Below are 15,920 nucleotides of genomic sequence, written 5' to 3' on the forward strand. Positions count from 1 at the left end.
CCTCTTTCTCTCTCTTCCTGGTCTCTTCCCTCTTTCTCTCTCTTCCTGGTCTCTTCCCTCTTTCTCTCTCTTCTTGGTCTCTTCCCTCTCTCTCTCTCTTCCTGGTCTCTTCCCTCTTTCTCTCTCTTCTTGGTCTCTTCCCTCTTTCTCTCTCTTCCTGGTCTCTTCCCTCTTTCTCTCTCTTCTTGGTCTCTTCCCTCTTTCTCTCTCTTCCTGGTCTCTTCCCTCTTTCTCTCTCTTCCTGGTCTCTTCCCTCTTTCTCTCTCTTCCTGGTCTCTTCCCTCTTTCTCTCTCTTCTTGGTCTCTTCCCTCTTTCTCTCTCTTCTTGGTCTCTTCCCTCTTTCTCTCTCTTCTTGGTCTCTTCCCTCTCTCTCTCTCTTCCTGGTCTCTTCCCTCTTTCTCTCTCTTCTTGGTCTCTTCCCTCTTTCTCTCTCTTCCTGGTCTCTTCCCTCTTTCTCTCTCTTCCTGGTCTCTTCCCTCTTTCTCTCTCTTCCTGGTCTCTTCCCTCTTTCTCTCTCTTCCTGGTCTCTTCCCTCTTTCTCTCTCTTCTTGGTCTCTTCCCTCTTTCTCTCTCTTCTTGGTCTCTTCCCTCTCTCTCTCTCTTCCTGGTCTCTTCCCTCTTTCTTTCTCTTCTTGGTCTCTTTCCCCTTTTCTCTCCGTTCTCCGTCTCTTCCCCTTTCCTTTCCCTCTTCTCTCTGTACCAACCTGACAGCCAGAGCCACATGTACAATATGGCGGCCGGGGTGGATGCAGCAGTAGTTTAGTGCAGAGATGTTTTTGCGCGGGGTGACATTAGGGCTACGTGCGTTTCCTGGAGCAGTCGGGAGTTGCCGCCCCTGATTTCGTCCTCCCCTGAGGATTGCACGCTGGAGGGTGGCCGTATCGTGCCACATGTGGTCACCATCTTCATGGTGACTGAGCCACCCCTGTGAGTGACCACACCAGTGACATCAGGCGCAGGCACATCCAGGGTGGTCAGGGCATCTGCTGGTAACGGCGGCCATTGCTTGTGGAACTACCTTTCCCATCATGCTGTGTTGTCCTCCAGTCTGGAATATGCAGGGTTAATGGCTGGATGTTGCTGCCGGTTCTCACCTTCTTCCTGTGTTGCCACATTTAGCTTTCGGATGGTTCTACCGATATGAAGGGAAATTCCCGACTCTGAGGAAGGTAAGACGTGTGTCGTGTGGCCGTACCCGCCGCCCAGTGCTTCATACATGGGTAGAACCTGAGGACGAGGCGGTGCCGCCGGGCGCAGAACGTCCCTCCAGGGACTCCATCACCAGCGTGATGTGGGGGCACTGATTCCAGTGGTGTCATTTACTGGGCTGCTTCCTGCAGTTTTGATAAAATTATTGTTTTCTCGGCTGTAGATCTAGCAGTTCTCTGAATGCTGAGCTCTGTATTCAGGCTCATTCACACATCCAATTTTCTCAGGAACAACGTACGGATTATTTTCATCCATGTCATCAGCAATTACTCCAGCTTCTCCATTCTGATAGTCAGTGATCGTCGGGGCCGCGCCCTCTGTCGTCGGGGCCGCGCCCTCTGTCGTCGGGGCCGCGCCCTCTGTCGTCGGGGCCGCGCCCTCTGTCGTCGGTCGTGCACTCGTAGCTCTGATTTTTTTTTTGTTTTTCTTTTTTTATTATTGACCCATAGTCTTGCATTTCTGACTTTTGATCAAACACTTGGATCAAAATCAGACATTTGTCTGTGATTTTCCACAATTCACGAAAAAGCACGGACATGTGACGGGCCTCGTAGACAATCACATGTACGAACGCCATCTGTAAAGACTACGGATAGCACTCATACGAGAGTATCAAACATCTGAATGAGCCCTAACTCTGCCCACACCACTCACATCACTGATTCTCTGTACACTGTGCATAGGCAGAAAGCTGCTAATCAGGGCAGGAAGACTTCTTGACATGAGACGATTCTCTAGTCCTCTAGTGATAATCGCCTGCAGCAGGCAGCCCAGTAAGTGACACGTGGCTGGAGTCAGGGTCTCTGCTGCCCTCAGATTAGGGGGAAATCCTAGTGCCTGCAGTACGCTATATACTGCGTCTTGGTGCCCGCCTCAGGTGTATACGGACGACAGTGCAGAGTGAGTGCATCACATCAGCACGGTCAGTGTCCCTATCCAGGGCTTTGTACATAGAGCCACTGGCCATAGGCTGAAAACTAAAGGACCATGGCCGAGCGCCCCTTCCATGCCCTGAGCCTCAGGCTTCATTCTTGGTGCGGAAGCTCTGCTGCGTTCCTTCCGGGACAGCGGAGTTTAGTCTTCATTTCACCATCACTTTAATGGCGAATATTTGAGTTAATTTCCGTTTCACTTTGCTCCTCTAATATCCATGGTCCTGCTGAGGGTCACACGTTGTCTTATGAGGTAGCTCCCTTCATGGTCCTGCTGAGGGTCACACGTTGTTTTATGAGGCATCTCCCTTCATGGTCCTGCTGAGGGTCACACGTTGTCTTATGAGGCAGCTCCCGCATGGTCCTGCTGAGGGTCACACGTTGTCTTATGAGGCACCTCCCTACATGGTCCTGTTGAGGGTCACACGTTGTCTTATGAGGCAGCTCCCTACATGGTTCTGCTGAGGGTCACACGTTGTTTTATGAGGCATCTCCCCTACATGGTCCTGCTGAGGGTCACACGTTGTCTTATGAGGCATCTCCCTACATGGTCCTGCTGAGGGTCACACGTTGTCTTATGAGGCATCTCCCTACATGGTCCTGCTGAGGGTCACACGTTGTCTTATGAGGCATCTCCCTACATGGTCCTGCTGAGGGTCACACGTTGTCTTATGAGGCATCTCCCTACATGGTCCTGCTGAGGGTCACACGTTGTCTTATGAGGCACCTCCCCGCATGGTCCTCCTGAGGGTCACACGTTGTCTTATGAGGCACCTCCTCGCATGGTCCTGCTGAGGGTCACACGTTGTCTTGAGGCAGCTCCCTACATGGTTCTGCTGAGGGTCACACGTTGTTTTATGAGGCATCTCCCCTACATGGTCCTGCTGAGGGTCACACGTTGTCTTATGAGGCATCTCCCTACATGGTCCTGCTGAGGGTCACACGTTGTCTTATGAGGCATCTCCCTACATGGTCCTGCTGAGGGTCACACGTTGTCTTATGAGGCAGCTCCCTACATGGTTCTGCTGAATGTCACACGTTGTCTTATGAGGCATCTCCCTACATGGTCCTGCTGAGGGTCACACGTTGTCTTATGAGGCACCTCCCCGCATGGTCCTCCTGAGGGTCACACGTTGTCTTATGAGGCACCTCCCTACATGGTCCTGCTGAGGGTCACACGTTGTCTTATGAGGCAGCTCCCTACATGGTTCTGCTGAGGGTCACACGTTGTTTTATGAGGCATCTCCCCTACATGGTCCTGCTGATGGTCACACGTTGTCTTATGAGGCAGCTCCCTACATGGTCCTGTTGAGAGTCACACATTGTATTATGAGGCATCTCCCCACATGGTCCTGCTGAGGGTCACACGTTGTCTTATGAGGCAGCTCCCCGCATGGTCCTGCTGAGGGTCACACGTTGTCTTATGAGGCAGCTCCCGCATGGTCCTGCTGAGGGTCACACGTTGTCTTATGAGGTAGCTCCCTTCATGGTCCTGCTGAGGGTCACACGTTGTCTTATGAGGTAGCTCCCTTCATGGTCCTGCTGAGGGTCACACGTTGTCTTATGAGGCATCTCCCTACATGGTCCTGCTGAGGGTCACACGTTGTCTTATGAGGCATCTCCCTACATGGTCCTGCTGAGGGTCACACGTTGTCTTATGAGGCACCTCCCCGCATGGTCCTCCTGAGGGTCACACGTTGTCTTATGAGGCACCTCCTCGCATGGTCCTGCTGAGGGTCACACGTTGTCTTGAGGCAGCTCCCTACATGGTCCTGCTGAGGGTCACACGTTGTCTTATGATGCAGCTCCCTTCATGGTCCTGCTGAGGGTCACATGTTGTCTTATGAGGCACCTCCCTACATGGTCCTGCTGAGGGTCACACGTTGTCTTATGAGGCACCTCCTCGCATGGTCCTGCTGAGGGTCACACGTTGTCTTATGAGGCAGCTCCCTACATGGTTCTGCTGAGGGTCACACGTTGTCTTATGAGGCAGCTCCCTTCATGGTCCTGCTGAGGGTCACATGTTGTCTTATGAGGTAGCTCCCTTCATGGTCCTGCTGAGGGTCACACGTTGTCTTATGAGGTAGCTCCCTTCATGGTCCTGCTGAGGGTCACACATTGTCTTATGATGCATCTCCCTACATTGTCCTACTGAGGGTCACACGTTGTCTTATGAGGCAGCTCCCTACATGGTCCTGCTGAGGGTCACACGTTGTCTTATGAGGCATCTCCCCTACATGGTCCTGCTGAGGGTCACACGTTGTCTTATGAGGCACCTCCCTACATGGTCCTGCTGAGGGTCACACGTTGTCATATGAGGCAGCTCCCTTCATGGTCCTGCTGAGGGTCACACGTTGTCTTATGAGGCACCTCCCTACATGGTCCTGCTGAGGGTCACACGTTGTCATATGAGGTAACTCCCTACATGGTCCTGCTGAGGGTCACACGTTGTCTTATGAGGTAGCTCCCTACATGGTCCTGTTGAGGGTCACACATTGTCTTGAGGCATCTCCCTACATGGTCCTGCTGAGGGTCACACGTTGTCTTATGAGGCATCTCCCTACATGGTCCTGCTGAGGGTCACACGTTGTCTTGAGGCACCTCCCTACATGGTCCTGCTGAGGGTCACACGTTGTCTTATGAGGCATCTCCCTACATGGCCCTGCTGAGGGTCACACGTTGTCTTATGAGGTATCTCCCTACATTGTCCTACTGAGGGTCACACGTTGTCTTGAGGCACCTCCCTACATGGTCCTGCTGAGGGTCACACGTTGTCTTATGAGGCACCTCCCTACATGGTCCTGCTGAGGGTCACACGTTGTCTTATGAGGCAGCTCCCTTCATGGTCCTGCTGAGGGTCACACGTTGTCTTATGAGGCAGCTCCCTACATGGTCCTGCTGAGGGTCACACGTTGTCTTATGAGGCATCTCCCTACATGGTCCTGCTGAGGGTCACACGTTGTCTTATGAGGTAGCTCCCTTCATGGTCCTGCTGAGGGTCACACGTTATCTTATGAGGCATCTCCCTACATGGTCCTGCTGAGGGTCACACGTTGTCTTATGAGGCAGCTCCCTACATGGTCCTGCTGAGGGTCACACGTTGTCTTATGAGGCATCTCCCTACATGGTCCTGCTGAGGGTCACACGTTGTCTTATGAGGCAGCTCCCTACATGGTCCTGCTGAGGGTCACACGTTGTCTTATGAGGCAGCTCCCTACATGGTCCTGCTGAGGGTCACACGTTGTCTTATGAGGCACCTCCCTACATGGTCCTGCTGAGGGTCACACGTTGTCTTATGAGGCACCTCCCTACATTGTCCTGCTGAGGGTCACACGTTGTCTTATGAGGCAGCTCCCGTATGGTCCTGCTGAGGGTCACACGTTATCTTATGAGGCACCTCCCTACATGGTCCTGCTGAGGGTCACACGTTGTCTTATGAGACATCTCCCTACATGGTCCTGCTGAGGGTCACACGTTGTCTTATGAGGCATCTTCCTTCATGGTCCTGCTGAGGGTCACACGTTGTCTTATGAGGCAGCTCCCTACATGGTCCTGCTGAGGGTCACACGTTGTCTTATGAGGCAGCTCCCTACATGGTCCTGTTGAGAGTCACACATTGTATTATGAGGCATCTCCCCACATGGTCCTGCTGAGGGTCACACGTTGTCTTATGAGGCAGCTCCCCGCATGGTCCTGCTGAGGGTCACACGTTGTCTTATGAGGCAGCTCCCGCATGGTCCTGTTGAGGGTCACACGTTGTCTTATGAGGTAGCTCCCTTCATGGTCCTGCTGAGGGTCACACGTTGTCTTATGAGGTAGCTCCCTTCATGGTCCTGCTGAGGGTCACACGTTGTCTTATGAGGCAGCTCCCTACATGGTCCTGCTGAGGGTCACACGTTGTCTTATGAGGCAGCTCCCTACATGGTCCTGCTGAGGGTCACACGTTGTCTTATGAGGTAGCTCCCTACATGGTCCTGTTGAGGGTCACACATTGTCTTGAGGCATCTCCCTACATGGTCCTGCTGAGGGTCACACGTTGTCTTGAGGCACCTCCCTACATGGTCCTGCTGAGGGTCACACGTTGTCTTATGAGGCATCTCCCTACATGGCCCTGCTGAGGGTCACACGTTGTCTTATGAGGTATCTCCCTACATTGTCCTGCTGAGGGTCACACGTTGTCTTGAGGCACCTCCCTACATGGTCCTGCTGAGGGTCACACGTTGTCTTATGAGGCAGCTCCCTACATGGTCCTGCTGAGGGTCACACGTTGTCTTATGAGACATCTCCCTACATGGTCCTGCTGAGGGTCACACGTTGTCTTATGAGACATCTCCCTACATGGTCCTGCTGAGGGTCACACGTTGTCTTATGAGGCAGCTCCCTACATGGTCCTGCTGAGGGTCACACGTTGTCTTATGAGGCACCTCCCTACATGGTCCTGCTGAGGGTCACACGTTGTCTTATGAGGCACCTCCCTACATGGTCCTGTTGAGGGTCACACGTTGTCTTATGAGGCACCTCCCTACATGGTCCTGCTGAAGGTCACACGTTGTCTTATGAGGCATCTCCCTACATGGTTCTGCTGAGGGTCACACGTTGTCTTATGAGGCATCTCCCTACATTGTCCTGCTGAGGGTCACACGTTGTCTTATGAGGCAGCTCCCGTATGGTCCTGCTGAGGGTCACACGTTGTCTTATGAGGCATCTTCCTTCATGGTCCTGCTGAGGGTCACACGTTGTCTTATGAGGCAGCTCCCTACATGGTCCTGCTGAGGGTCACACGTCTTATGAGGCAGCTCCCTACATGGTCCTGCTGAGGGTCACACGTTGTCTTATGAGGCATCTCCCTGCATTGTCCTGCTGAGGGTCACACGTTGTTTTATGAGGCATCTCCCTTCATGGTCCTGCTGAGGGTCACACGTTGTCTTATGAGGCAGCTCCCTACATGGTCCTGCTGAGGGTCACACGTTGTCTTATGAGGCAGCTCCCTACATGGTCCTGCTGAGGGTCACACGTTGTCTTATGAGGCATCTTCCTTCATGGTCCTGCTGAGGGTCACACGTTGTCTTATGAGGCAGCTCCCGCATGGTCCTGCTGAGGGTCACACGTTGTCTTATGAGGCAGCTCCCTACATGGTCCTGTTGAGAGTCACACATTGTCTTATGAGGCATCTCCCTTCATGGTCCTGCTGAGGGTCACACGTTGTCTTATGAGGCAGCTCCCCGCATGGTCCTGCTGAGGGTCACACGTTGTTTTATGAGGCAGCTCCCGCATGGTCCTGTTGAGGGTCACACGTTGTCTTATGAGGCAGCTCCCGCATGGTCCTGCTGAGGGTCACACATTGTCTTATGATGCATCTCCCTTCATGGTCCTGCTGAGGGTCACACGTCTTATGAGGCAGCTCCCTACATGGTCCTGCTGAGGGTCACACGTTGTCTTATGAGACATCTCCCTACATGGTCCTGCTGAGGGTCACACGTTGTCTTATGAGGCAGCTCCCTACATGGTCCTGCTGAGGGTCACACGTTGTCTTATGAGGCACCTCCCTACATGGTCCTGCTGAGGGTCACACGTTGTCTTATGAGGCACCTCCCTACATGGTCCTGTTGAGGGTCACACGTTGTCTTATGAGGCACCTCCCTACATGGTCCTGCTGAAGGTCACACGTTGTCTTATGAGGCATCTCCCTACATGGTCCTGCTGAGGGTCACACGTTGTCTTATGAGGCACCTCCCTACATGGTCCTGTTGAGGGTCACACGTTGTCTTATGAGGCACCTCCCTACATGGTCCTGTTGAGGGTCACACGTTGTCTTATGAGGCACCTCCCTACATGGTCCTGCTGAGGGTCACACGTTGTCTTATGAGGCACCTCCTCGCATGGTCCTGCTGAGGGTCACACGTTGTCTTATGAGGCAGCTCCCTACATGGTCCTGCTGAGGGTCACACGTTGTCTTATGAGGCAGCTCCCTTCATGTTCCTGCCGAGGGTCACACGTTGTCTTATGATGCATCTCCCTTCATGGTCCTGCTGAGGGTCACACGTTGTCATATGAGGCAGCTCCCTACATGGTCCTGCTGAGGGTCACACGTTGTCATATGAGGCAGCTCCCTACATGGTCCTGCTGAGGGTCACACGTTGTCTTATGAGGCAGCTCCCTACATGGTCCTGCTGAGGGTCACACGTTGTCTTATGAGGCAGCTCCCTACATGGTCCTGCTGAGGGTCACACGTTGTCTTGAGGCACCTCCCTACATGGTCCTGCTGAGGGTCACACGTTGTCTTATGAGGCAGCTCCCTACATGGTCCTGCTGAGGGTCACACGTTGTCTTATGAGGCAGCTCCCTACATGGCACCAGAGTTTTCTTCTCCTGGAAAAGAGCTTGTTTGCTCACGGTTTCCCAGAAAAAGTCCTCGGACTCTTGTGAGCTGCCCGGGTGTGCGGTGTGATCTGCGCCAAATGCCTCAGCTGTGATGTGCCGCGTGGTCCGCTTTGTGTGTCGCGTGGTGCGCTGTGTGCCGCATGATCTGCTTTGTGTGCCTCCTCCCTGTGATCTGCTATATGCCAAGTGATCCCCTTTGTGTGCCATGTAATCTGCTATGTGTGCATCCACCATGTGCCGTGTGATCTGTTGTGTGCCGTGTCATCTCCTCTGTGTGCTGTGCGATCTCCTTGTGTGATCTCCTGTGTGATCTCCTCCATGTGCCGTGTGATCTCCGCCATGTGATCTCCTCCATGTGCCGTGTGATTTCCGTGTGCTGTGTGGTCTCCTCATGTGGTCTCCTCCGTGTGCCTCTTCCGTGTGATCTTTTCCCATATTTGCCTGATTCCTCCACCCTCAGAAAGGGAAAGAGCGGAAGAAAGCGAAGGCGGAGAGTCTGTATGAGCAGAAGAAGAGTAAGAAGGAGGTGGAGTTTGAGCAGAAATTGGCCAAAGAGAAGGAGGAGATGCTGGAGAAGGAGAAGCAACTGAAGATCAGCCGCCTGGTGCAGGAGGTAATGGCGCCGCCTCGGTGTCGTTCTGCCCTTATGGTTGACGTCGTCCCCTCTACTGTTCTTCATCTCTTACAGCTTGAGTAGGAGAGCGGATGGACTCCAGGCTTAGGAGTCCGGTGGGCGGACCTACACTGATTGACAGCCATCCTTACATGCATATAGGAAAGGCTGTCAATCAGGGAAGGACGGTTACAGATCATTGATCCACTGGAGCTGTGATGTATATTGGGCTCCCAAGTGCTGGGACCAGTCGCTAAAATAGTGCTCTCAAGCCCCCCAGTCCTGTTCCTGCACAGTGAGGAGACCTTTGAGGCCACATAGATGACTGTGGACTCCTGCTTGGTCAGTGATATAGAATGGGGGTCTCATGACCCCCATTTTCTTTATTGGTAGGGGTCCTGTGGAGAATCCATAATGTCCTTCTCGGGATATGCCATGAGTGTGACCCTCTATTGGACAGAAAAGACGCGTTCTCTCAGGAGGGGCTTGTATTGCCCCTCGTTGTTTGCTTATGTTGGAGGCTGATGATGGGCGCATAGCTTTATCCTGGGATGGGAGGTGACGTCCCATTCATCCTCCATGCCCCAATCACCAGGGTTATCTGGGCGCAGCAAGGGTCAGGGGCTTCATTGTGCTGATAGTGTACCCCCTGATATGTGAGCGGGCGGCAAAACGTTACACAGGGGGCTGGGATTCATCTCCACTTATTTCTATTTCTAAGGTGTCCGAAACCGAGCGAGAAGATCTAGAGGAGTCTGAGAAGGTCCAGCACTGGGTGGAGAGGCTCTGCCAGACCCGACTGGAGCAGATCTCCTCCGCTGAGGGCGATGCCCACGAGGTACTGACGGGTGGGGTCACTGTGGGGGGTGGGGGCTCTGTGGGGGGAGGTCACTGTGGGGCCAGAGACCCACGAGGGGCAGTGACTGCAGAGTGTGAGATACACCACAATGGTGTCTGGGTAGTCATGGCTGAAAGTGTTGGCGCCCCACAGGGGGCAGTGACTGCAGAATGTGAGATACACCGCAATGGTGTCTGGGTAGTCATGGCTGAAAGTGTTGGCGCCCACAGGGGGCAGTGACTGCAGAGTGTGAGATACACCGCAGTGGTGTCTGGGTAGTCATGGCTGAAAGTGTTGGCGCCCTTGAAATTGTTCCAGAAAATGAAGCAGATTATTGCAGTTCCATGTTTTGTTGTACTTATCGCCCCAGGGGGATAGACCTTCACCAGGGGATAGCAGGGGCCAGCATTGCACCTTTGTCAGCCTGATAGGGAATGGAGGATACACCGGGTCAGCCACCATGGGATGGGGGCACCACCGGAGCCTTAGGGTGCACAAAGTCTCCGCTGCCAGGTGGGGCCTATATGATGAGATCCGGGCAATGCCGCGCGCTCCTACACATCGTTCTTATATTTGTGGGATTGAATGGCTTTTTGAAGTCTTAAATGAATTAATAAAAGGTTTTGTTTAGAGAATATTTTTTCAGTGATTATATAGTGGACGGCCACCATGTGTTAACAAAGCTGCAATGTTGGCAAGGAGGCGGCAGTCCGGTTTTGGCTCGGGATCTGTTTGACCCTTTAAGGTCCCTGAAGGTGTTTAAAATAAATCCAGCAAAATACACAGAGTTCTGATTAACAAAAGAAAAACTGCGCCATTCATAGCACAATCCTCTGCAGCGTGAGACGCACATTGACTGCATGAAGATCTCGGGGTCACTGGCTGCTGCGGGCATAAAAGGAGAGAACCTCATGGTGTGGCCCCCGGCTTCCCTGACCTGCACCCTATTCAGAACCCTTGGCAGGGATCTGTACTTTGGGCAGTGGGGACCGCAGGGATCTGTACTGGGGGCAGTGGAGGGGCCGCAGGGATCTGTACTGGGGGCAGTGGGGGGGCCGCAGGGATCTGTACTGGGAGCAGTGGGGGGGCCACAGGGATCTGTACTGGGAGCAGTGGGGGGGCCACAGGGATCTGTACTGGGGTCAGTGGGGGCCGCAGGGATCTGTACTGTTGGCAGTGGGGACCGCAGGGATCTGTACTGGGAGCAGTGGGAACTGCAGGGATCTGTACTCGGGGCAGTGGGGGCCGCAGGGATCTGTACTGGGGGCAGTGGGGGGGGCCGCAGGGATCTGTACTGGGGCAGTGGGGGCCGCAGGGATCTGTACTGTTGGCAGTGGGGACCGCAGGGATCTGTACTGGGAGCAGTGGGAACTGCAGGGATCTGTACTCGGGGCAGTGGGGGCCGCAGGGATCTGTACTGGGGGCAGTGGGGACCGCAGGGATCTGTAATGAGAGCAGTGGGGGCCGCAGGGATCTGTACTGGGGGCAGTGGGGGGCCGCAGGGATCTGTACTGTTGGCAGTGGGGGCCGCAGGGATCTGTACTGGGGGCAGTGGGGACCGCAGGGATCTGTACTGGGGGCAGTGGGGGCCGCAGGGATCTGTACTGTTGGCAGTGGGGACCGCAGGGATCTGTACTGGGAGCAGTGGGAACTGCAGGGATCTGTACTGGGGGCAGTGGGGGCCGCAGGGATCTGTACTGGGGGCAGTGGGGACCGCAGGGATCTGTAATGAGAGCAGTGGGAGCCGCAGGGATCTGTACTGGGGGCAGTGGGGACTGCAGGGATCTGTAATGAGAGCAGTGGGGGCCGCAGGGATCTGTACTGGGGGCAGTGGGGGGCCGCAGGGATCTGTACTGTTGGCAGTGGGGGCCGCAGGGATCTGTACTGTTGGCAGTGGGAACTGCAGGGATCTGTACTGGGGGCAGTGGGGACCTACAAAGCACACAGAATTCAGCTGGTTAGTGACGCCAGACCCTAGCGAATAAAATATTTAGTATAAACAATATCGCTGGACAACAAATTAGTCCCCTGAGGAGTCAATACCAATCTCATCTCCAGCTGATCCGGTTATACAGAGCGCATGACTACAGACATGTAAATGGATTCCCCTGGCCACAATGGGAGTCCATGTAGTATTATTATTATAATGCCATTTATACCGTGGTGCTTTACAAGTGAAAAGGGTATACATAAACACAAGTACAATAATCGGGAACATTACAAAAACAGACTGGTACAGGAGGAGAGAGGACCCTGCCCACGAGGGCTCACAGTCTACAGGAGGAGAGGACCCTGCCCCCGAGGGTTCACAGTCTGCAGGAGGAGAGAGAACCCTGCCCGTGATGGCTCACAGTCTACAGGAGGATAGAGGACCCTGCCTGCGAGGGCTCACAGTCTTCAGGAGGATAGAGGACCCTGCCTGCGAGGGCTCACAGTCTACAGGGGAAAAGAGGACCCTGCACGCGAGGGCTCACAATCTACAAGGGATTGGTGAGGATACAGGAGGAGAGAGGACCCTGCCCGTGAGGGCTCACAGCCTACAGGGGATGGGCGAGGATACAGTGGTGTACTGGTCTGAGGGTTGTTGCTGGTTGTAGGCTTCTCGGAAGAGGTGGGTCTTCAGGTTCCTTTTGAAGCTTTCCACAGTAGGTGAGAGTCTGATGTGCTGGGGTAGAGCAGAGTATGGGAGAGAAATCTTGTACGCGATTGTGGGAAGAGGAAATAAGAGCGGAGTAGAGAAGGAGATCTTGTGAGGATCTGAGGTTGCATGCAGGTAGGTCCCGGGAGACTACGTCACATATGTAAGGAGGAGACAGGTTGTGGATGGCTTTGTATGTCATCGTTAGCGTTTTGAACTGGAGTCTTTGGGCAATGGGAAGCCAGTGAAGGGAATGGCAGAGTGGCAAGGCCTGGGAATAGCGAGGCAAGAGGTAGATTAATCAGGCCATAGAATTTAGGATAGATTGGAGGGGTACAAGAGTGTTGGAAGGGAGGCCAGAGAGCAGGAGGTTACAGAAGTCAAGGCGGGAAATTATGAGGGCATGCACCAATGTTTTTGCCAATTCTTGGTTAAGGAAAGCACGGATCCGGGAGTTATTTTTGAGTTGTAGTCGGCATGAGGTGAAGAGGGCTTAAATGTGTGGCTTAAAGGATAAAGCAGAGTCAAGGGTTACTCCGAGGCAACGAGCTTGTGAGACTGGGGAGAGTTAGTAGCCATCGACTTCGATGTACTGGCTTGTTGGATGGGTTGAGTAAAGAGGAGAAAGCATAACACTGGTCTGCAAAAAAAAATTCTGGCATGGACTTTAAGAACAGACTAATCTGAGGGTGCTGAATTCAAATCTGATCTTGTAATTTCTCTATCACATCACGTTTTTGCCCTATAGGTATATATACCATTTTTCATGAATTCCATGAAAAATATAAGTAGTGTATCAAAAGTGTCGATTTGTACGGTTCACTAAGGTAAATTTAGTTTCCCAATAAATGTGAGAATATCTTTTTCTTTGAACATGCAGAATTCCCATTTGTTATGATAAGAAATTAAACAGTTTTCAACGTACACTACAGTCGTGTGCAGGTACTGTTTTATTTATTGACATTTTCAATGAATTTTGATATTGTTTTTATCCTGCTGTTTTTCTGTTTTTTGTTTGTGAATCAATACCTAAGGTGTGGGGGGGACAAAAATTCAATGAACAACTCAGGTAGCTAACAACTTTTATCTTGTATTTCTCTGCAGGATGTTTTGCTGATCTAACAATGGCCTCTACATCTCGCAGAAGGCAGTGCTCAAATAATCCAAATATTTTTGTTACATCTGTGGAAGCTTTACTGTGAAGACTCAGAGGCGCAGCATTACTGACTTTAAGAGGGTGTATTTTGTATACTTCAAAGTAAAACTTGGAGACCAAGACAAGCATTGGGCTCCTCACAAAGTGCAAAACCTGTATTGAGAGCTTGAGATCGTGGTCTCAAGGAAAGAATGCTAAACTTCAGTTTGAAGTTCCTATAGTTTGGAGAGAACCAAGCAATCATTTAGAAGACTGCTATTTCTGCCTTGTCGATGTAAAAGGTTTCAATAAGAAAAACAAGCAATACCCGAGTATCCCTTCAGCTATTCGACCAGTTGCCCATAGTGAAGACATACCTGTTCCAAAATATACTGCGCTCCAGAAAACGTTGACACAGATCTCTCCTCACATTGTTAAACTGATGAAGAAGACAGTCCAGATATTTTTCAGCCAAGTGATGAAGATTGTGACAAACCAATTCTGTTTACTCAACCTGCTTTGAATGATCTGGTTAGAGATCTTTATCTACCAAAAGAGTCTGCTGAACTATTGGCTTCAAGACTACAAGAGAATCGAATGTTGAAACCCGGAACAAGTGTCTCATTTTATCGTAACAGGGAAGCAGAACTGCGTAAGTACTTCCATTCAGATGGCCAGCTTGTCTATTGTACTGATGTTGAAGGGCTACTTCTCTTTATGGGACTTCCAGCATATGATTCAAGGGATTGGAGGCTTTTTATTGATAGTTCCAAAAGAAGTTTAAAATGTGTTCTGTTACACAATGGAAATAAGTATGGCTCTGTGCCAATAGGTCATTCTGCAAAACCTAAAGAAGAATATAAAAACATTAAGATTGTTCTAGAGAGGTTACAATGTAATGTCCATGGGTGGTTAATTTGTGTTGATTTGAAAATGGTTAACTTTCTTTTGGGTCTGCAAGGAGGGTACACACAACACCCTTGTTTTCTGTGCTACTGGGACAGCAGAGCTACAGCAGAGCATTGGGTGAAAACTGAATGGCCTCAGCAACAGAGTTTGGCATCTGGTGATAAGAAGGTCATCCATGATCCTCTAGTGGATAGGAAGAACATTGTCTTTTCTCCCTTGCACATAAAACTTGGATTGATGAAGCCGTTCGTCAAAGCTCTCAATCACAGTGGAGAATGCTTTAACTATATATGTTCAACTTTTCCTGGTCTTAGTGAAGAGAAGAAAAAGGCTGGAATATTTGATGGACCTCAAATAAGAGCACTTATGAGAGACCCACATTTTATCACATCAATGAATGAGAGAAGAAAGGGCTTGGAATGCATTGTGTAATGTGGTGCAGAGTTTTCTAGGGAATAAGAAGGCAGACAACTATGAAGAGATTGTGGAAGAGCCACTATTGAGTCTGCGAAATCTTGGGTGTAGAATGAGTATCAAGAGTCACTATTTACACAGCCATTTGGACTTTTTTCCAGAGAACTTTGGGGATGTGAGCGAGGAACAAGGGGAGCGTTTTCATCAGGACATTAAAACAATGGAAGAATGGTATCAAGGCCGGTGGGACTCACATATGATGGCTGACTATTGCTGGAGCTTGATGAGACACAACCCAGAAGCTACACATCACAGATCAGCCAAGAAAAAGTGCAAATAACTGCCATTTGCCATTCATCTGTGCGCCATATATACGTGTTTTTATATTTTGTAGTTTAATTCTGTAAGTATATTTGATTTGCTGTACATAGACTTTGTAATCTTTCTTATTCCTTGATTAAAAATATACAAAATGTACCTAAAATCATGTGTTTTTATCATAAAACATTCGATATGACTAATTTTCATCAAAAATTTAAAATATCTCGAAATCCTGATGTGATAGCCAAAAACGGAGTTCATATTCGTAATTAGCAGGCAAAATTGACTTAAAATATGTTTTAAACCTTTTGCCAGAAAAATTGTGTTGACCAGTGTAAAGAATTCAATTTTGTCCATGTTAAGCTTTAGCAATCATGCAAAGAAGAAGGATGAAATAGCAGACACATTGTGGGATTCTGGTTAGTAAGGAGGTGATGTCAGGTCCAGAGAGGTAGATCTTCGTATTATCGGCATAGAGGTGATACTGAAAGCTGTGGGATTCTGAGCTGTCCCAAGCCAAAGGTGTAGA

The 15,920-nt window shown here is 51.1% G+C and overlaps 1 protein-coding gene across 1 annotated transcript in view; it reads left to right on the top strand.

Moving 5' to 3' along the window:
- The window catches only part of USH1C (USH1 protein network component harmonin), a 170,729-nt gene that overhangs the window by 98,622 nt on the left and 56,187 nt on the right, over positions 1 to 15,920 (top strand). Inside the window, 3 exon segments of the mRNA XM_075326472.1 lie at positions 1,121 to 1,170; positions 8,984 to 9,136; positions 9,858 to 9,974. Coding sequence (XP_075182587.1) covers positions 1,121 to 1,170; positions 8,984 to 9,136; positions 9,858 to 9,974 — 320 coding nt within the window.

Source organism: Anomaloglossus baeobatrachus, chromosome 10, assembly GCF_048569485.1.
Source record: "Anomaloglossus baeobatrachus isolate aAnoBae1 chromosome 10, aAnoBae1.hap1, whole genome shotgun sequence".
NCBI lineage: Eukaryota > Metazoa > Chordata > Amphibia > Anura > Aromobatidae > Anomaloglossus > Anomaloglossus baeobatrachus.